At 45.8% G+C, this 23,299-nt stretch overlaps 1 protein-coding gene and 1 pseudogene across 8 annotated transcripts; both read left to right on the forward strand.

Annotated features, from left to right (window-relative positions):
- The first annotated feature begins 10,332 nt into the window (after nt 1-10,332).
- Nucleotides 10,333-13,540, forward strand: LOC135398427 (uncharacterized; annotated as a pseudogene).
- A 4,180-nt stretch (nt 13,541-17,720) lies between these two features.
- On the forward strand, nt 17,721-22,346 carry LOC135397780 (uncharacterized). 8 transcript variants are annotated; one of them, XM_064629357.1, is made up of 7 exons: nt 17,820-18,178; nt 18,238-18,335; nt 18,414-18,541; nt 19,105-19,494; nt 20,006-20,257; nt 21,315-21,573; nt 21,824-22,346. In XM_064629357.1, exons 1-4 carry the CDS (start codon nt 18,061-18,063, stop codon nt 19,457-19,459), a joined length of 699 nt encoding a protein of 232 aa, XP_064485427.1. In that variant the 5' UTR covers nt 17,820-18,060; the 3' UTR covers nt 19,460-19,494; nt 20,006-20,257; nt 21,315-21,573; nt 21,824-22,346. The 8 variants fall into 8 exon arrangements, 5 of the variants coding, with proteins under 5 accessions (XP_064485427.1, XP_064485426.1, XP_064485430.1 ...); XM_064629356.1 differs by having other exon boundaries at nt 21,315-21,547; XM_064629360.1 differs by having other exon boundaries at nt 19,105-19,337; nt 21,315-21,547.
- The last annotated feature ends 953 nt before the right edge of the window (nt 22,347-23,299 follow it).

Genomic DNA, 23,299 nt, shown 5'->3' on the forward strand with positions numbered 1-23,299 from the left:
AGGTGTACCGAAAACCAACTGACAGTCAGCAATACTTACACTTTAATAGCTCACACCCCCGTCACTGCAAACTCTCTCTACCTTATAGTCAAGCATGCAGATACCGGCGTATCTGCATAGAGGACAGCGACCTCGAACAAAACCTAGGTGATCTACGGTACGCATTCACCGATCGCAACTATCCTCCCGATGTCGTTAATGACGCAATTGAAAAAGCTCGGCGTTTAGGTCCCAACCAGCCCACAGCTTCCTCAAAACCCGATGAGTACTGCGCGCCGAGCTTAACTTTAACCTACAATCAAAATGTAGCTGGCATCGGATCCATTCTGAAACGCCATCTCAATATTCTGCACTAATCTGAACATCTTCGGGAAGTCTTCCCAGAGGCTCACAAGATTGTTTATAGACGACCGCGAAACTTACGGGACGTACTGGTGAACTCAAAAGTCACGAGGGAACAAAAAGAATTCCTTGGCTGCAGGCCTTGCAAAAAACCCCGCTGCAAAATTTGTCCCCTCATGTTGTCAGCACGGGATGTTACCAGCACCACCACAAACTTCAAATTCCATATCAATGGCACTTTTGACTATGGGACTCAAAACGTAATATACCTTCTACATTGCACCATATGCCAAGCTCAATACATTGGACAAACCTGCACATCATTCAGAATTCGCTTCAACAACCACAAGTCCCACACCAAAACAAAACCGGAACTCCCGCTGTCTAGGCATATGGCCCTTCCAGAACATGCGATTGAGAAACTCTCTATTGCCATATTACAATCCGGATTCAAGAGCGATAGGGATCGTGAAATGAAGGAATCATTTTTAATACATAAATTCAATCCGGCACTAAACGAACACCCGGGATCGCTGTCCACTGTAAAAAACATGAAGAAATAATAACGCCTACAACACAACAAGAAGCTACACCCGTTTACGCGACGCAAACGAGTCCTTTCCACACAAATGCGTCTTAGGGAAAGACCCCCCCCCCCCCAAAACCCCCACCCACGTGCGAAACACACTCGACAGGACCCCGCACACAGAATTTATGACCTCCCTTCGGCAACCTCAACGCACTGCGATTTCCCTTCCCCCACCACTGTCGAAGCACACGAAAGGGAGTGTTTTCTGTTTGACCAACTCATTATATCTTTTCACTTGAAAAAGAACGGTCCACCGTACGAAACGTCGTGTCTGTGTAATTTCAAAATGAATTAAATGAAGTCATATGAAAATATTCCTTTGGTGGTGCTCTGTGCGAACTTATTTCTTCTGTATATATATATATATATATTCTTGAAGGTCTTGAAGATTCAGACGGCGCCGTATTAATACACAGAAGAAATAAGTTCGCACAGAGCACCACCAAAGGAATATTTTCATATGACTTCATTTAATTCATTTTGAAATTACACAGACACGACGTTTCGTACGGTGGACCGTTCTTTTTCAAGTGAAAAGATATAATGAGTTGGTCAAACAGAAAACACTCCCTTTCGTGTGCTTCGACAGTGGTGGGGGAAGGGAAATCGCAGTGCGTTGAGGTTGCCGAAGGGAGGTCATAAATTCTGTGTGCGGGGTCCTGTCGAGTGTGTTTCGCACGTGGGTGGGGGTTTTGGGGGGGGGGGGTCTTTCCCTAAGACGCATTTGTGTGGAAAGGACTCGTTTGCGTCGCGTAAACGGGTGTAGCTTCTTGTTGTGTTGTAGGCGTTATTATTTCTTCATGTTTTTTACAGTGGACAGCGATCCCGGGTGTTCGTTTAGTGCCGGATTGAATTTATGTATTAAAAATGATTCCTTCATTTCACGATCCCTATCGCTCTTCAATCAGGATTGTAATATGGCAATAGAGAGTTTCTCGATTGCATGTTGTGGAAGGGCCATGCGCCTAGATAGTGGAAGCTCCGGTTTTGTTTCGGTGTGGGACTTGTGGTTGTCGAAGCGAGTTCTGAATGATGTGCAGGTTTGTCCAATGTACTGAGCTTGGCATATGGTGCAATGCAGAAGGTATATTACGTTTTGAGTCCCGCAGTCAAAAGTGCCATTGATATGGAATTTGAAGTTTGTCGTGGTGCTGGTAACGTCCCCTGCTGACAACATGAGGGGACAAATTTTGCACCGGGGTATTTTTGCAAGGCCTGCAGCCAAGGAATTCTTTTTGTTCCCTCGTGACTTTTCCGTTCACCAGTACGTCCCGTAAGTTTCGCGGTCGTCTATAAACAATGGGTTCCTTGGGATCCTCTGGGAAGACTTCACGAAGAATGCGTTTCAGAATGGATCCGATGACAGCTACACTTTGATTTTTTGTCGTTAACCTAACCATGAGGCCCAAGAAGGCCGAAACAGCTGTCCAGTACTGGCATGGTGACGTTTGGCTTACAAACATAAGCCATACGTGCAGCCAAAGAGCTCCGGCTATTTTTTTTCTAGTAGTATATATACATAGATATTAGATCCTGATGCGCAGCAGGATATGTCTGCTGCGCTGCAATATATGCCTGATGTAGAAGTGCAGACGTTGTTATTCAAGCTCATATAAAATGTTGTAAGCCGCAGAATAGCTGTAATATTGCAACAAAACTGCTCCAGGGAGCACTGGTGAGGTGGGTTTTTTTTTTTTGTCTGCTTCGGTCAGGATAGGTAAGGGTAAAGGTTCGGTAAAGTGTGCTTGGGAAAGGTTCGTCTAGGTTCTGTGACTATGTTCGCCTTTGTGGAGGCCACCTTCTACGCGGTGCCGGCATTTGTCTGAGCCCCCGTGTCGGCAAACATAGTAGTTCTAGCACGCGTCCGCACAGCATGAGATATGTTATTTCAGTTTTAAGCTATACAAAATGGTCGTGAATATTCGTCATTTCGGTTTATTCGCAACAATAATTCATAACATATTCCTACATGTGGCCGTTTGCTGACATTAGCCTTTGTTATTTCGAGAAAAAAAAATCCTTAAGTCACAATGCTATGGTATATTCCGGATAATTTCGTTCTTCTCATGCTCACGCTCTAATTCTCACACTTTTACATTCGGTATATGGCATACCCTCGGTCCCGTGCGTTCTTGCACCTTTGGACACGTTATTTTTAAAATACATAGAGCCGTCTGGGCAACTACTGCACCCCATCTAATTTTAGACTGTATCCAACAGCGTGCGCCTTAGGATGGAGTGCTGCTCAACCACATACTTACCCGAAACTTCGGTTTCCGCTGTAAAAAAAAAAAAAAAAAGCCATGTGCTATGTGAAATGGAATACTACCACTGGAAGGATGTAGTTCGTTATCGGGACCACTGCGTTTTTGTAACCAAAGAAAATAACTAGGTAAATGATATGTTTTTTTCCTGAAGTAGGAGCAAATTAGGAACGAAATTAAACAGGAATGATCCTCGTAGATTGCGTGAAACGTATAAAAATTAAATTTTATCGCCCGTTTCTTGACGGCGCTCCTCCATCTTGGCTGAGTACCTTCTGACCTAACAGGAGTGACCTAACCCGATGCACAGTCTCGACGCCCGCACCGCCTACTGCGTGCCTTCGGGGGGGGGGGGGGGGGGGGCCCCCTCCCAGACCGGAAAAGCTTTAGCATCGATACCACGGCTTCTAGAGAGAGAAAAAAGCAACAAAACCACAAAAACACCATGCGTAGAGGCTGATGGTAAAATCCTTATATTTTTCAAGGCAAAATTACTTTTAAAAAGTGGATTTTTAAAATTTATTGTACGAAATTAGCCTTCAACGTAGCAGACCTTGCAGACCAAACAACAGTAATCCAGGCATCTATTTCTTACCCCTTCCTCACTTCTTCAGCGCCACTATCGGGGAAAAAAGGAAAAGTATACAAATTTTCGAGTTTATTATCTAAAAACTTCGTATTTTTGGGACGTATTTTACATCGTAGCCACTAAATGAACATATATTACACAAAACAACAGCAATATTTCACAGAAAATCACACTTATATAACATTTCTAACCATAGCGACAGTAAAGCAGACGACACATCTCGAGAAGCTCCGCAAATGTCCGTCATGAACCTCTTCACTCTCGGACGAATACTTACACTAATACGGACGGACACTACGGAATACGGACACTGAAAAAACAGTGACATGGATTCACGACAAAGGATTGGTCCCTACTACCATCATGTGCCCCCGTTGTGGCCACCAACTAGTGTCAAAGCCGTGCCAGCTCACTTTCGGTCGCTTTCGGTGCCGCCGCAACCACCCGGAATTTTGCCAGTCCACCACTATCGGGACCTGGTTTGAGAACATTCGATTGGCGCCGGAGCAAGTACTAGTACTCACCTACTGCTTCGCAACAAAAATGACCTTCCGGCAAGCAGTAAAAGAAGCATCCCTGGACAGTACCATGTCCGAGGCGACAGTCACGGCTCGTATTCGTATTGCAGAGAAGTGTGTACTGACTCCCTTTCAGACGTACACAGGGGAAAAATCGGAGGCACAAACCACGTCGTAGAAATCGACGAATGCAAAATAGGCCGACGCAAATACCAACGTGGTCGTGTTGTGGAGGGGACCTGGACCCTGGCCCTTATCGATGTGGACACAAAGGAGTGAATCGATGTGGACTTGCCATTTGTCCTGACAACAAAAGGGACAAAACACGCTCCTTGCCCTCATCGATGCCAATGTGGAAAAGAAGACCACAATATACACTGACTGCTGGAAGGGCTACTGTAGACTATCCGCTGAAGGCTTCCAGCATATGACCGTCAATCATCAGTACCAGTTTGTGGACCCAGACACCGGTGTGACCACAAACCACATCGAGTCACAATGAAGGCCACTCCGACACAGGCTTGCCAGAGGAGGAGTGACCAGCGACAACATGGCACACCACCTCACCGAATACCTCTGGAGGTTGGACTGTACAAACAAACATGAAGACCCTTTCGACAGGATGCTCAGTGACATTAAGCGCCTGTACACACCTGGACATCACACTGAAGCCTAGAAGTGACACTGTACATATTGTAAATATTTGTAAATACTTGTAAATATTTGTACATATTTGACGGACCCCTTTCGGGTGACCGTATGTGGTTGGGTACTACCCTGCTCCGCACTGATGAGCCCCAATTAGGGCGAAACGGTCACCCTAAAGCCACTCTTTCAACGTGTGAGATACATAAAAACCTAACCCAACCTTGGTCAGTCTTGACTTGAGCACATTCCTCGCAAACTGACTGACTCTCCAACGTGTGAAATACGCAAAAACCTAACCTAACCTCAGTCACGCCGGATCACAGTCTAAGTGGGCCCTCTCGACACATGGAATACGTGTTCACCAGACCTAACCTAACCTCAGTCACGCCAGATCACAGTCTACATGGGCCCTCTCGACACATGGAATACGTGTTCACCAGACCCAACCTAACCTCAGTCACGCCGGATCACAGTCTACGTGGGTCCTCTCGACACATGGAATACGTGTTCACCAGACCCAACCTCAGTCACGCCGGATCACAGTCTACATGGGCCCTCTCGACACATGGAATACGTGTTCACCAGACCTAACCTAACCTCAGTCACGCCGGATCACAGTCTACATGGGCCCTCTCGACACATGGAATACGTGTTCACCAGACCTAACCTAACCTCAGTCACGCCAGATCACAGTCTACATGGGCCCTCTCGACACATGGAATACGTGTTCACCAGACCTAACCTAACCTCAGTCACGCCGGATCACAGTCTACGTGGGTCCTCTCGACACATGGAATACGTGTTCACCAGACCTAACCTAACCTCAGTCACGCCGGATCACAGTCTACATGGGCCCTCTCGACACATGGAATACGTGTTCACCAGACCTAACCTAACCTCAGTCACGCCAGATCACAGTCTACATGGGCCCTCTCGACACATGGAATACGTGTTCACCAGACCTAACCTAACCTCAGTCACGCCGGATCACAGTCTAAGTGGGCCCTCTCGACACATGGAATACGTGTTCACCAGACCTAACCTAACCTCAGTCACGCCAGATCACAGTCTACATGGGCCCTCTCGACACATGGAATACGTTCACCAGACCCAACCTAACCTCAGTCACGCCGGATCACAGTCTACGTGGGTCCTCTCGACACATGGAATACGTGTTCACCAGACCTAACCTAACCTCAGTCACGCCGGATCACAGTCTACATGGGCCCTCTCGACACATGGAATACGTGTTCACCAGACCTAACCTAACCTCAGTCACGCCGGATCACAGTCTACATGGGCCCTCTCGACACATGGAATACGTGTTCACCATACCTAACCTAACCGCAGTCACGCCGGATCACAGCCTACACGGGCCCTCTCGACACATGGAATACGTGTTCACCAGACCCAACCTAACCTCAGTCACGCCGGATCACAGTCTACGTGGGTCCTCTCGACACATGGAATACGTGTTCACCAGACCCAACCTCAGTCACGCCGGATCACAGTCTACATGGGCCCTCTCGACACATGGAATACGTGTTCACCAGACCTAACCTAACCTCAGTCACGCCGGATCACAGTCTACATGGGCCCTCTCGACACATGGAATACGTGTTCACCAGACCTAACCTAACCTCAGTCACGCCAGATCACAGTCTACATGGGCCCTCTCGACACATGGAATACGTGTTCACCAGACCTAACCTAACCTCAGTCACGCCGGATCACAGTCTACGTGGGTCCTCTCGACACATGGAATACGTGTTCACCAGACCTAACCTAACCTCAGTCACGCCGGATCACAGTCTACATGGGCCCTCTCGACACATGGAATACGTGTTCACCAGACCTAACCTAACCTCAGTCACGCCAGATCACAGTCTACATGGGCCCTCTCGACACATGGAATACGTGTTCACCAGACCTAACCTAACCTCAGTCACGCCGGATCACAGTCTAAGTGGGCCCTCTCGACACATGGAATACGTGTTCACCAGACCTAACCTTACCTCAGTCACGCCAGATCACAGTCTACATGGGCCCTCTCGACACATGGAATACGTTCACCAGACCCAACCTAACCTCAGTCACGCCGGATCACAGTCTACGTGGGTCCTCTCGACACATGGAATACGTGTTCACCAGACCTAACCTAACCTCAGTCACGCCGGATCACAGTCTACATGGGCCCTCTCGACACATGGAATACGTGTTCACCAGACCTAACCTAACCGCAGTCACGCCGGATCACAGCCTACACGGGCCCTCTCGACACATGGAATACGTGTTCACCAGACCCAACCTAACCTCAGTCACGCCGGATCACAGTCTACATGGGCTCTCTCCACACATGGAATACGCACTCAGCTGACCTGCCCTAACCTCAGCCACACCCATTTCCTCTGATTCATTTGTGCCTCTGCTAATAACGTTCAATAATAAATTCCAATATTATATTCAATACATTTCAATACTAAATGCTGTATTCCAGACATCTACAAACAAAGCACGGATGCAGTTTTCTGTTTTACATCACAGTTGGCCCTAGGAGCTTTAACTATTCTAATAACCCTGCTCTGCCTTTCAATTTCAAAAGAAGATATGTCAGTATTCACACGTATCGTCTGGCAAGAATGACCGTAGCGTACTTCTGCTAAACCTACATCCATCCGTGCGCTTCGGGATCGATGCAAAAGTACAGCCCCCAGACCTCCCCCCAATCTGTAGAACCTAACTTAACCTAACCTCACTAAGGTGAGGCGATTTAGCCCAGTTCTCGTTCCGAATCCGTTAGGCTTAGCATTCCCGTGTTTCTCCTGTGCTAAAAGTGAATCAGATGGGGTTGTTGAAATGCCTATAAAAAAACTTCTAGTCCACAGCATTTTATAATTCTTACATTTTTAGATTCAGTATATGAACTTCTTTCACTTCTATTTACCTTTCAAACGCTTTCACAAATTTTTAAAAACGAGTGGTCCCGGTAACGAGCTACAGCCCACTGGAATACTGGAAGGATAGTTCGCTTTACTGGAAATACGGCTATGAGACACGACATACCCATGATCTCGATGATGATCTCTCATGATCGAACAAGTCCAACGTGTAATCGCTTCAGGTAATTCGTCTAGCCAGTTGTTGTTTATCCCTACAACGAAGGTTCTTTTAGTTCTTCACAGACCCTGTGGACACTGCATCTTCCTTCTTCTTCTTCTTCTTCATCCTCGGGGAAGTGGCCGTGGCCGTGGCATCTTCCTCTTCCTTTCAAATGTGATTTCATAGGTGGCTAGTTCCATCTCAAATTGAACAATCCGGTACACTTGATGTCTCGAATGAACCGGAAAAAAAAAAATATGTTGGAGCCATCGGTGAGTTAGGAGAGATAAACGCTTTCGGAATCCTCTTCGCTTCGCGGTTCGGGAAATAGGAGAGGAGGATAAAAACTGCCTCTCATAAGACGATGTCGTCGTGCACAGGTTTGAGCGTTCCCTACAAGGCTATTTATTGTCGCATTGTAGTAATTTCTTGATCTGGCTTTAGACCACTTAGGGCACAATAGGTTCCTCTCCGTTGGCAGTGCTATGTCGGTTTTTTTTTGTCTGCAAAGAATATAAAAGTTGACTCAAAGTGCCGAAAAGCACTATATTCACTGCAAATTTGCGAACGATATACAAGACGGATAAGATTGAGATTTATGCCGTTTAATTTGCCATTCATGATGCTATCGAATTATATATAATTTGTTACTCTACTCTCTCAGCAACGTAAGTGATACCTCTTTAAGTTGCACCATACCTCCGAAAAATTACGAATTTCGGAAGCCTGTATCTGAAAAACCCCACCAAAAACTTGCCACGAAATTCTTATATGTCTTAGGTAGTCCCTCAGACTATACACACAAGAAAAGTCAGAATTAGGACTTGATCGGTAGGCGCACTGTGAATTTTTTCTTGGCCCTATACACGGAGCGCACTCAAGTGGTGGCACCTTGTCCCGCGTCTTCCAAAATCGAATTTGCCAAAGAGACTTTCAACTTCTGTCTTCACATGAAAAGTAATTGCTATCGTTTGAAGCCATTCTGAGCGTTTATGTTCATAACAGTGTTGTAATCGCTGAATGTAGATCGTGGAGCAACCAGATGTGCTCTCATTTTTAGCTGTATGTCACACATGCATTGCAAGTGCTGGGAGCCCGTAAAGAACAGAATGCTTTTACATCTTTGTAAGAGGTACATCTGTTCAGGGTGATTATAAACAAGCATATTTACTGTACACATTATGTCAGGAGAGACGCAGTGACTTTCAGCATTCTTTCAAACATTTCCTTTTCTATCGCCCCATGACCTCGGATGGCGGAAATCGCACTGTGTCGTTGTGTAGTGTGTTACGCACACACCTCAAGGCTAATTCATTGTGCCTTTTGTGAACATTTCCGAAACAGCCCGACTGGCGCCGCTGTCCACTATGTTCTTCGGCTCAACATGCTGTGGCAATTGGAAGGCCCTAATCGGACTAACTCCCGGAAGACACCTCGCGCAAAGTTTGGCGTCATCCTCGACGACAGAAGTGCACGGAGTGCGCTTACACAGAGTGTGTGAGGACATCTGCATTACTGTAGCTACAGTGTCGTCCTGGCATCACACCTACCTCAACGGCCTCTTCGTTGTACAGCGCTGACCTATGTGTATTGCGCTGACAACCGCCTCATGCATTTTAAGAAGGCTCTGTAGTGCTTGTTTTTGGGCACCTAAAAAGCGTAAAGTTATTATTAGTATTATTATTATTATTATTACTATTATTATTATTATTATTATTATTATTATTATTATCATCATTATTATTATACACAATAACTACTTTACTTACTACAATACTTTCGCATTGCTTCGGAGACTGGCGTTGCTGCCATAAAGAATGTGGTTCCAGCGGATCAAGCCGAAGACGTAACAGAAATAGCCCAGCTGCGCAGAGACACAGGCCGTAAACCGGAGGCCGCTTTCGGTGTTGCCTTGCCAGAAACATCCAGGAGTAACTGCCAGGATTGCAACGAGTTAGCATGTAACTTGAGAAGAGCATGTAAAGAAAATATGATCTGAATCCGCCATCAAAAGTAACATTCAGGAAAGTGGCTCCTACAACAGCCTGAAAGTGGGACTCCGCAACAAAATCACCACAAAGGTTGCGGTATATACGTAATCTTTGGGATTTCAGGAACATGTGTAAGAAAAAAACTCTCGGTCCCAAACTGCGCAGATTTTACTCACACGAATTATGACGAAGCGAGCGCTTCGCCTCTGTGAAGCGAGAGCGCGCTGAAAGCAACACACTGCTGACATCATCCGGCAAGGGAGAAAGAACGCAGGCTTGGAAGCAGACGACAATGCTGGGTGACGTCACGTACGGAATCCTGTTCCGGACGAGCTACCCTGGTATGGAGCTCTGTTTTCTGCTCTTCGCATTTCGGTTTCGGTTTGTTGTTGTCATCATTTACGAAATAAATACTCGCGCAAAATGAATGCGAATGTTGTATTCGGTATCCAGGTGGTGGTTCGTGTTCGGTATGATGCTCACCCAATTTTTTTCGAATCCTTGCGAAGTCTCCTTTTAAAGGGACGGTTTCGTACCCCCTGCCCCTCTCATGAAGTGTATCATTCGATTGCCCTTTGTTGAAAATGGAATACCGCAAATTTACCCGACAAAGCACGTCACGGTTATTAAATAACCGAATTAAATTGATAAAGATTGCAGAGCATGCCGTGATCTGTGTTGGCAACAACCCGAACTGCTACGTCGCCCCACGGGAAAGTCCGTGATAGGATACAGAAGTCGTCTGCTTTTGCGCGCGCCAGTGTACCTGCGTGAGCAGACGACTTTCAGATGTGACTGGGGACCGCGGTAACTCTTGTACATTTTCTTTCAGATCTCGGGCAAAAAATGCACATTCTAAGAAGTGCCCACATGGTGGTTTCGAACAACTATGTTAACCTTCAGAGACAAGTTAAAAGTCGCAGAACAACGCCACTCACAATCACATATCAGAAGTCGCAGCCATCTGCATTACAGTTGCGACCAAGAATGTATTACGCGCGCTTCCATTACACTCCTCGTTGCACACTGATCATGTTTCGAAACTAAGTGTCGCTGACGACGTACATTGAGAAGGAGTGCATGTTCATTTAAAAAAAAAACATTAAATACTCGGGGAAAGAAAACACGTGACTTAGCTTCTGCGTATCCGATTATGTGCCACATTATCGGAGACCCCACAGTCAATGCACAGGCTACATTCTCCGCTCGCGGAAGTATATGTCTCAGTGTCCCCATTTCGAGAGCAAGGGGATTATTCATCCCAAGGTCCTTCTGCAGGTTCCGATTGTCATAGCGGCGTTTGGCTGAAATTTTTCCGAGCTACCGCAGCACCAAATTTCCCCCCGGCGCCATCTCCCCAAACTTATCTCAAGGACGGCCCTACGGCGAGAGGCCCGCGTTCCGCGCTGTGCGAGTAGAGTCGCAGCGAAATGGCAGAAAACGTTGCCCCTACAAAGAAGACTAAACCCTCCTACTGTTGCGTTGTGGGATGTAGCAACAACACCCGAACAGGCGCAAACGCACTCCCTCGGTAGCTTTCTACGCGTTTCCAGGGAAGTGGTATGAAAAGAAACGCCGGGAAGCCTGGATATCCGCCGTTCGCCGTAAGAAGTAAGCCAACGAACGCTGTTACGCATTTTGCTGTTATGCTTCTGATCATCTTCTGATACTTTTAGTCCGGATGGGTCTCCATGGAAGCCACAGAAGGGGACGGTGATCTGCAGTCGGCACTTTGTCGGTAATGCAGTCAGCAACGTGGAGGATGATCCCGCCTACATACCTACCATCTTCCCGGCGGTGTACAGGAAGAAAGCCACAGACGGCGAGAGGCATAGACGGTTCGTTAACCTTGTGCAACCAGTGCATAATTGGTACAAATCCCAAGCGTTAGTCAATCGTGTGTAATAACTTGGTTACAAGCAATTAGTAACTGTAATTAATTTTCTTCAGTGGTTAGTTACGGTAACCTCACTCAGAAAAGTGACCTGCACCTGTAACTTGTTACAATTTTCATCAGAGGGACTGCATGGTTTGCTAGAGTGCTTTGTAGGTCTTAACAGAATTTATCTAGGTGGGTGAGGCGCCAGAAGCAGGAAGAAAACAGCTGTGTTCCGGACAGATGTGTAGAGATGCAAAGCGACGACGATAGCCCATGTTAGCGATGCAGCGTGCCATACTCCCCATGCACGAGAGCAAGACGATAGTGCACTAATGGATATAGAAAATGGGCTGGACCTACTTGCAAATGTAGCAGCAGAAGCCCATTCTATGACGCAAAATGTGGACATGGTTGGTACCAAGCCCTACAATATTAAACCCCTTTGATATATCATTTTCCAGTGTCAGCATTGTTGTTACTATTGGGTGGTGGTGTTAAATGTATTCATCTTTTTGTGCCAGGATACCGACAGATGGGCCACTGCCAAGTTGGCAGCTGAAGATACTGCTATCTGCTACAGACGGCTCGATTGGAGTGACTCAAGTTACCCATGTCGACAAGCTAGAGGAAGAGGTATGTAACCAAATAGTTTCAATTTATCTTCATGCGACCTGCGATCTGTACCACATTGTAATCTGCTTTATTTCCTTGCAACCTTAGGTACCACGCAAAGTCAAAACGTGAAGAAAGTGCGGCTTCAAGGGGTTTGATACATTACATAAATGTGAGGAGGCACTGCGCGACCTCTGTGGTGTATCAATGGCTGTGTTTGCATTGCTGCTGAGCCTGCTGCCAGACCAGCGTCATCGTGCTTCAGGTGTTACAAAGGAAGACAGATTGGTCCTCATGCTAATGAAGCTGAAGCTAGGGATAAGATTAACTGCGCTTGCTGCACTCTTTGGGATCAACAAATCAACTGCAGCACACGTTTTCCGCATCACCTTGGATCACCTGAGTATTAAGCTGGAAGCTTCGTTCCTCCCAGGGCTAACACCAAGGACACCATGCCCCCGTGCTTTACAAGGAACTATCCCGAGTGTACCTTTGTTATAGATTGCACGGAAGTGAAGACACAAACCCCATCCAACCCTGAGCAGCAACATTACTTATACTCTAACTATAAAGGTTGCTACACCCTGAAGTCGCTGGTGGGAATTATTCCCAATGGAATGATTGCCTTTATTTCGGACCCCTGTGGAGGAAGGCACTCAGACCCTTATATCACGACGAATTTCCGATTTCTCACGCATGTGCTGCCTGGCGACCTAGTCCTTAGTGACAAGGGATTTCCATCAATTGCTACAACGATGAAAGCCATGGTGCTATTCTTGTGATGCCACCATTTAACACAGGAGGAGGACAGCTGTCAGTGGAAGACATGGAGTCAACATTGGTTATTGCTCAAGTGCGGATACATGTTGAGCGTGTGATACAAAGGCTGAAGATCTACCAGGTGTTAAGTAACTGCATACCCCTTTCCCTCATACCACACATGGACAAGGTCATGAAAGTCTGTGCAGCCCTTGTTAATCTGCAAAGCCCAATTATAAAGACGCAATAAAAGGAAGCTGTCAGACAACATTTATTTGCTTAGTTCAGGCAACAGGTGTGTAAAATAAAAGAATTCCAGCTTGGGCACGAGCTCAGCAAGAAAACTATCATTCCGTGTCATCTCCAGGATGATTGACTGCTTTGGGGAGAACACACACTAACACACACAAGCCCTTGCACACATTTAGCACATACATCTGAAGCTGCAGCTGTGTGAAATATTTGTGATTCCTGTGTGGAACAAAATGATCGTCTAGAAACTCTAGGTAATCCACATGTGAGAATCTTGTTTCGTAGTCGACAATGACTGTATCCTTACAGCGATGAGGGCACTTGATCTCTATCACAGAATTCATGCCTCCTGCCTGCACAATCCCGCCAGGGCTGCAACACAGCCATGGCTGCTCGTACATAACAACCACGCCAGTCTGAAACACATGTTTGATATTAATGAGTGGACTATGAAATTTTACTACGGAATGTATAGAGCAAACCCTCGATAAGTCAAACATTCAGTGTCAAGACAGGTTTGACTGGATTAAGGAATGGCGTGACTTATTCAGTGCATGTCACGATAGTTAGTGTGGCTCACCACAGTGTGTGAGCTGAACGGGGGTTCCTTGCGTCAGATGTTTGACTTGTGGAGAGTTCGCTGCACTATGGCTAGGATGCAGAACAGCTCAATGCACTGCATAGTTCAACTAAGTCCTGCAACTCTTGTACTGAGGCTTCACAGATATATGTACATGCTTACGTGTGGCAGTGTTATCACACAACCAATCGTAATGTTTCTGTATAGATGAGAAGCAACTGAAGATGCACACTAATGGTGCTGCAGTATCCTAAACACAAAAACGCATGCCAGTAAATATTGGATGTAATCAGCAAGACATGCTTTCACACATTGAGATGCTTCATGATCTACCTGTATGATTGGAGTATCCAGCAGATTCTGAAGCATGTCCCGAGCACAACCTTCAGTTGCAATGCCTGCGAAAGAAAGAATTACATTGCACTATTCAGACACGTTCAGAAAAAGTTCTGCAAGTGAGACAGTATCATCTCACATACCGTACTGGGTTGAAACATTGCTAAAGATTTTTCTTGACATCATGCGAACAGCAGTTCTTTAAATTTTGTTTGCCGGGTCTTGATTTGGTGTGCAGTAGAACTTGTTATTCTGCATTTTCGTTCCTTGAACCACCTGAAGGTATTGGACCAAAATGGTAAACTAGAACGACTACACAGTAAATAGTAGCTTGTAATATTGTCCTGTCACCTATTATCTGTGTAATAGATGAAGTATGCAACAACCTACCGCTCATTTTCTGACTGCCCCATCGTGCATGCTGCCAGGTGTGTTGTGTCATCTTGCAAGATCACATTGGTGCAATAAAACAGCTGTGCTTGGTCGTCTAACCTTGCTAGAAAATCTTTTGGTGCAAGCATGAGTCGACTTTCGAATGTTCTCGTCCATTCCATGAAGTGCCACACCCTGTCACGTCGATCCATATCTGCCAGGAACGGAGCTACCGTGCCCTTTCCACCTTTTCAGAAACTTCAGACACAAGATCCCTGAGGACAGCCTCACAGTCCCTTTCCACTTCAGTCTTCCTCATTAAGCTCAAAACTTGGGCAAGGGAGCAGTGCACGGAAGGAAATGCTTGCATGACAGGTGCCGGAGGAGCTGGCACTGTATCTCTCTTACACTTTAGGGGCCAGCTGAGGACATGGAGAGACAGTACTTTTTCAGTGACAGAGAGGAAAGATTCAGGAAACCATATGAAAAGCTCAAATTTGTGAAAAAAAGTGAATGTGTGAATGCAAAGTTGGGAATTAATTTATGACAATTATCATTTAGCATACTTATATTATGGCAGGGTGTAATATGCAAAAAGGCACCAACAGGGAAGGCTTATTGATACCTGGGAACAAAGCAGAAGTTTTTTTTCCTTGATCCCGCTGCGGCTTCTTACTCGGTTTTTCACACTCTTGCGGCCTACTTGTCCTGGAGTCATCTTCCGCAGTGTTGATATGCGGAATATGTGTTGAGTGCGGCCGCGTGTTTGCATTTTCCACTAATTCCTGCCTTGCATGTGCACCTGCCTTGGGTAAGAGTGCGCGTCGCACTGTCCAGCTGAAACATAAGAAACCACATGAACCAAAGGTTGATCAGTAGCTACGACTAGCCGTATAAACATCTTCGTAATGAGTACCAATGCAAGTGTCGAGTACCATTAGTATCGTTGATGCTGTGATGCAGCACAGCCAGTGGAAATTGAGAATGCATGTGAGCAAGCAGAACAGCATTTACCTGTATGGTGATATCGTAGACGACGCTCTGTTTCACTTGTGAAACGCACTTTGCATGTATGCTAACAGAACCGTCGTCAGTTCTTTCTTCAGCCGCATAAACGTGCCTAACGAGGAGACTGCCCTTCTTCATATTGGTGGGGGAGAAAAAGTCCTCAACTCCGTGCACTCTACTGAAAGAACAAAACAGACGCAGCATCGCCAATCGCGGTCAACCGTACATCACTCCCGCTGGCAAGCATGCGGGAATGGGCACGCTTACTTGACAAAACTTTCGAAACCAGCCGTAGGTGGCGCAGCACCGACGCGCCACCTGGCCCAGCCATACGTCCCTATGGCAACGGCGACGTACCCGCAGCCGCACGTCATGCGTGACGTTGTATGAAGGTGAAGCGCATGCTCCGTCGTCTGCTATTACGGCACGTTTCGACAAATTCCTCGAAAACAACCTGGTTATTCTGAATGAAGCTTTGACGGTTGTATGTGTACGGTACTCGTGAAGATAGTTGTGGCAAAGTTTCGGAATCGCTCCGGCTGTACGAGACCGTCCCTTTAAGCAGTTCATGACACGAGCACTCTCATCCATCCGGAATGCTCTGCATAACTTACATTATTCTGTGTGCTGTAAATATGCTTCGATATGATCACCGTGAACGCAAAAGCATTCTAAAGCATTCTGTTCTTAACGTGCTCCTAGCACTTGCACTCAGAACGGTTTCAAATGATTACAATTACTTTTCATGTGAAGACAGAAGTTGAAAGTCTCTTTGGAAAATTCCATTTTGCAAAACGCGGGACAAGGTGCCACCACTTGGGTATATTGGGAACGTAAGTTACACATTCTTTAATGTGTTACACGTGGCGACCTTTGTTCGTCTCCAGTGGTATAGCGTCACTTGAAGATTTCATAGTGACTGGAATTACCGGGGAAATCTGGTGTAACCCGAAAAAGTCACTCTCTGACTGTACTCCACCAGAGCACGAGGGTGACAGCCTACGATTTTAGTTACTTATTATTTTTATTTTTTTGTATTGAATTCTATGAATGCGACATTGGATAAAAGATACGCCCATCTGGAGTGACTGCGACTCCAAGTGACTGAAGACATGTTCCTATACACATTTTTAAATCTTGCAAGATGTGCGCATCCCAATGACGCAAAATTACTTGTGTGGTGTGTACGTGTGACACCGAAGCAGAACTTGGGCAAAACAGGACGCTGTCCTCCCGCTGTCCCTCAGTTCTGTAACAACCGTTCCATTACCGGAAACAGTAATGGAAACGTGAGGGGAACGAAATTGAAAGGCCGCAATTTGAAACGGTTAACAGAAACGAAAATATCGCAGTAACGAAAATGGAAACGGTAACCAAAATACCTCCGTTATCCTTCCCTGTCGATATGTATGAAGGCTACCGCTCCATACCTTTTACTTTCCGACTTTTCGAATAACGTTTCCGTCTTGTCGGGGCCTAAATGTTATATACCTAACTGTGATTTCTGCCATACGATGTGCTAAGACATTTACTTCGCAGAAAAGTACAAGCAGCTACCCGTACAAACAAGGGTGTAGTCCTATCGTCGAATGAGCAGACGCAAAATTGGTCGGAAGCTGTGAGTTGATACGTGTAAATGCTTGGACGGCTAACGTTGGAGACGGCAACTTCTCCAAGCGTCATAGGACGGTGGTTAGAGCTGGCCCGTGTGCACGCAGCCTATAGTGGCACAGTTCCATTAGAAGTCGGCCCAGGACGCACATTCCCCCAGGGCGTGAGTCGTGACGTTGCCCACATACGTGAGGCCGACAACGGCAAGCCCTATCACCACCACCACCAGCCTATAGTGGGCGACACCGGTGTTGCCATCCCAATCAGTGAAGAAAAAGCGAGTACTTGAGTTGCAATTATACAGTCTCCCTTGGTGGATAATGGCCAGCATCTGAGATCGAAGAAGAAGAAGAGGTAATCGAATGACGAACGGTGCATTCCTGAACACCAGACGCTGTCAAGGTGCCAGTTCGTTAGAATCGTGAATACAGATATTATAATGCTCAGCTTTTCTGTGTCTTGTCTACTTTCTATGCTCTTTTTTGTCGTCTATGTCCTTCCTATTTTCTTGTCTATGTCTTCACTCGTCACCTGTGAGTACGCCTGCAAATTTCGAATTTCGGGGCCCTTAAACGTACAACGCAAGAGTGTTGCTGCCCTCCTGCAGAGACATGACACAGTATGTGAGGCAGTGTTTTACAACTAGCCCAAGTTATTGTGGAAAGAGAAGGGGAATCGGTAAAGTAAGAATATTGGGAATAGTGGCGCTACTCCACATATGCCATATTGGTACTGAATTCTGCAATGTTAGCCGGACAAGTTGTTGAATGTACTTTACAATTCCACAGCCATCGGTGACCAAATTTGTCCGAGCACTCTACTGAGGACTACTGTCACATTCACCTACCGCGATCCGGCATCATTATGCTCCGACCAAGACACAACGGTAAGTCGTATAAAACTACGATATTGTAATTGTTTTATCCCTTGCCAGAAAGTTGTCGCTTAATTGCTACGTCTGAAGGCCGTAGGAAGAACGTGCGTTTCAATGCGTCTGTCAGCGTTACGTCCGTCTGCGACCCGAAAGCGAAGGTTCGCAAAGTTGGGTTCGGAATTTCTGGACAGAGCGACGCAAGAAAGGTCCTTGCCACGGTAACCGTGCCAACGCGCAACTCTTATCTTCTTTCACTTGACTTCGCGTAGTCGTCTCCAAGCTGTTCCTCGTGTTCGTCGCAAAAGTGCGGACATGGATTAGAGATTCCGTCGCACCGAAATGGTGACGAACGGACGTATTGAAAGGCAGTAGCACCGAACAGGCTTTAGTAATGCGCAGCTCAAAAACCGCACGGGCACAAATTGTTTCCTTTTAATCGTCCAAAATCATGCATATGGTAACAAAATGGTAGCTAGTGCATTGCACGCCAAGTGATCCAGTGATCCTGCTTGAACGTCGAAATATATACCGAATCCCAAATATTACTCGCAAACACTGCGGTGTTCCGAGCCTAGAGGGTCTGAAGTTTAAAACTTAGATTATTGTAAAAGAAATGCTGGAGATTGTCGTGTAAGCCAGTTAAATCAACGCTACAAAAGTGATATGCCTATTGACCTTTTTCGACCGCCTCAATGTCGCCAAGCTCGCCTTTTCCTGTTTCGGCCCTTGCCGCCATAGGAGTATAATTGAGGTGTAATCATGTGCAACCCATTCTGTGCAGATGTGTCAGAGCAGCATACTACCGGAGGCTCAACAAGAGGTACCCAACACTGATGGGCATAGGGGAGCCGTCTGATGCGTGGCAACAGCTCTCCCTGACGTGGGAGGCGCGACGCTCGTCCGGCATGGAGGACACCATGATTCTCTACCAGAAGACACAGCTGCCTACGGTCGTGCTTGCTTCAGCCCTGGATCTCGAGATCCTTCACCAGTCACGCCACTGGGTGTGCGACGGTACATTTCAGTTCTGTCCCTTCTGGGTTTGCCCAGTTGTACAGCATTCATGGATTTCTTCACGGGGAGGCAGTCCCACTTGTGGCACTGTTGCCATCAAGATCTACGGCAACGTATGCTGAACGTTTCAACGTGACCAAGGATGTACATAATAATAGTAAGGAGGTACATAATAATAGTTTAGTGATATGCATATTTGCGAGCGTTAAAAATGTTCAGGTCCGGTTAGAACACTGAAATAGTTGAGTAGTGCCGTCGCATAAGTGAACAGAAAGCCTGAAGGACTACATGTTAAATGCTGCAATGGCATGCACAGTGAAATTCATCAAGCTTAAATGCAGCTGAATGCCATTTCTAGTGGCACTTTTCAAACAGAATAGAAAAACAATGATACAATAGTAACAGCATGCTGCCAAAACTGTCAGTAGTACAAAAGAGAGCGACAGAAACAGGTCTCAAAATATGGATCATTTGTGTGAAAGCTTTGTGCTCCTATGCCGGAGTGCTTTCCTTGACTAAAGCGTTTTCCATGCAGAAGATGCAAGTGTTCAACAGGTCTGAAATGCTTAAGCTATTGCTACATTTTGTAACCTCAACATTTCCTACGCCTTTTTTCATTTCTTTCTTCCCTACTGCTGGTGCATTGGAACGACTGCCTCAAACACCAGAGTCCAGTGACAAATGTCCCGAGCTTGGATGCTGGCATTGGCCAGCTCAAGGGCCACTTTGAGAACCAGTGACTCTCCAGCAGAGACCAAATCTTGCTGTGGAACTCCTATGCGGACACGGATAACCTGAGGGCGACCAACCATGCAGAGGGCTGGCACAACTTTCTCAGGGCTAAGCTACGGTGCCAACCAGGGATGGCACTAGGGAAGTTCATGGCAGACTACCAAAGAGTCCTACACCACAGCACCCAGGTGAGCGACACTTGATGCAAAACCTCATCATCACCTTTGCACTCATCTCTACAGGACCCGGGGGTCAAAATTTACGACTAAAGCTAGGCTGGTCCATCTCATCGCTCATACCTGTAGATAGCTTTTAACTACCACACACTCTCTCTCTCACATCATATCTCTCACATACTCACCGTAGTTTTGGCGCTCTATGGCCTTCGTTGCCTTTGTGCCATTAAACCCATAATCTCTCTCACATTTCTTTGACCATGATTAGTCCTGTGGCTGTGATGGTACAGCACGTTAAGAAAAATATTAAAAGCTACAGATAAAGGTTGCAACTAAACTCACTCCAGAATTTTTATTTTAGCAGGAAGTTGCTATACTTTGGAATTGATGCAGCAACGAGAATAAGGTTCATAGTATGTCCTGCACTCGAGACGAGACAGATTTATTTTGGGTGTAGCAGTGAGAGTCGGTTGAGTGAGTGCAATGTCATATAGGAATACAGTTTCTGAACGAGAATAGTAACCTGAAACCAGAGGAAACACAAACCTAACGCTGAATAGATCAATATCAAGTGAAATCAAGATATGGGAACATGTGAATGACACTGCTCTCAAAACATGCTTCGGAAGTGAGTAATTAGTGGGAGTGATTAAATTAATACGCTTGAAGGCAAGTATTTCTGCAGTTTGTACGCTGCAAATATACCTTTTGCTCTTTGCTTCCTGAACAAATGTACGTGTGTTAACTGGTGAAAATGGACATAAAAATATCCTTTTGGAAAATTCACAAAGTCTACTCTTGGTATCATGTGATTATGAAAGCGAATATATCCTAACGAAGCTTCGTGCTTGTTTCCAAGGAACATAACATGCTTTGTTTAGATTAGAAAGTAGGTTACTGACAGATAATCACATGGAAAGCTTGTCAAGGGTCGTGTTTGCTTCCTTGTCAATTCCTGCACCAGTGTTCACTTGCAAAAGAAGCCTGTTTTGTGGCTCAAATTTAACTGCTGTCTTGTCCTTTACCAGCGACGGAGCAATTATACTATCAGCATTTCCATGTGTTGTAGGTGCGCATTCGGCAGCTCCAGCACGGACACCCTGCAACCAGAACCCGGGCCAACTATGGAGCAAACAATGTAGCCATTGCTGAGCTGAAGAGGGGACTGGAAGAATACTGGAGGACATTTGTGCACATTCCTGTGCAGCCACCTTTCCAGAATGTCAACGACCAGTTTGCTCACAGAATCAACGAGTACCTGAGCAGTGTGGCACGACGACTGGGAGTAAACACGTGAAACCGGTACAAATGGGGACCTGTGTTTTAGGGTAAAACCTGTTTCCCCTGGCCCAATTTGCATCATCATCAGGGCAAAACGTAAAAATGAACTTTGCAATGTACCAATTGAGCCACCGATACAGGCACTTCAGAACACTAAGCATTGGACTTTCAGCACAGCAATTCTGCATCTTATGTCAATCTAAAATTTCCACTAGAAAATCCACCTTTTCGATCCGCTGTCACCTCATTTTACCTTGTTTTACGGCTCTGAATTGAAACCCAATTTTTACCCCCTAGGTACAAATGGCGTCAAACGATGGAGGATTCAGCTGCAGCATGGACGCTCCCTACCAGAACCTGGGCCAACTACGTAGCCAACATTGTTGCCATTGCTGAGCCGAAGCTGAGCTAGTAGAATGTCATAGGATCTTGTACACATTCCTGTGCAGCAGCCCTTCCAAATGGTCACCAACAATTTGGTCATAGAATCAATGTGTAGCATTTTGCTCAAAGACCGGGAGCAGATACACATACCATATACAAATGTCCAATGAGAATTGGACCAAACAAAACATTTTTGCAGTGATTGCTAACACGGCAGATGCTTTTTTTTTCTTTTCGGCCGTAATGAGATTTTGGGCGTAATGAGACACATGGGGATTAAAGGCCATAATGAGACTTTCGGCTGTAATGAGACTTCAGCCGTAATGAGATGCTACCCTCTCTACCTTCTACATCTTGTGTTCCATCATGGGTATCTGCTTCCTTCACATGTCCTTTTTTTTTCGCCTTCGTTGACAATGACACGACCAATAAAAACGGGAAGACTGCTCTGCACTTGAAAATTCCATATTTAACATCTTCTGACATGGACATGTGTAACCTGCTCATCTCTTTCGGTTGTGGCTGTCATTGAGCTATCTGCTGTTTTGTGCCAGACGCGCGAAACAAATATGTGCTACATACGTATTATGTGCTGCGTGAGACAAAAGCTCTCTGAAACGAGCCTGAACTTTTTTTAATGCGGTATGTCGATAATGCCTAGAAGGAATTATGTTGCTACAGTACCTTTTCGTCAAGGAATATTGTCAGCCTTGCAGCAACCTGACAGCAGCAAAAGAATGATACATTCTTGTGCCAGACACCGTGAAGTCATTTCTGTATCTCGAAGAAGGATCCTAGCCTCCCTTTCATTTTTTTCATTTTGGACCACTCATACTGTTGTGTTTCTCAAATATTAATTTGCACACGTGTAGATGTATGTAGCATCTCTAGGCTTCCTGCGACCCTCTCGAACGTTCCCCCACTAACGTCCCATCCCATGGGATGTTGCAGAAAATGCCGAGGATCGCATATTACAGTTATACACGTTGCCGACTGACGATGTCTTTTTTCTTCTTATTTTCTTGTAGTATTGTGCCGCAGCACCACCTGTGAAGTACGAATTTTACTAAGGAATAGATGACTAACTGCAATCTCAAAGCAAAGTCTAATTCGTTGTTTACGGCAAACGGCAACAAGTTACGGCAAACGAGGGAAAACGATTCAACACTTACCTCCGTGGACATTATTTTTGTGCTAGCATAGTCAAGCTTCATCGGCGTGATTCAACGGGTTCAAAGTAGAGGACAGTTAAGTAACAGCCAAAGCAAGAAGCGGTTTACGCAACCAGGATGAGCATATTACACATATCAGTAGAGTTCAAACTATGGTGTTTAAAACTACCGCAAATATAGATTTTTCAGCAATATAGAATTATAGCAATATAGAATA

Source organism: Ornithodoros turicata, chromosome 6 (genome assembly GCF_037126465.1).
Source record: "Ornithodoros turicata isolate Travis chromosome 6, ASM3712646v1, whole genome shotgun sequence".
In the NCBI taxonomy this organism is placed as follows: domain Eukaryota; kingdom Metazoa; phylum Arthropoda; class Arachnida; order Ixodida; family Argasidae; genus Ornithodoros; species Ornithodoros turicata.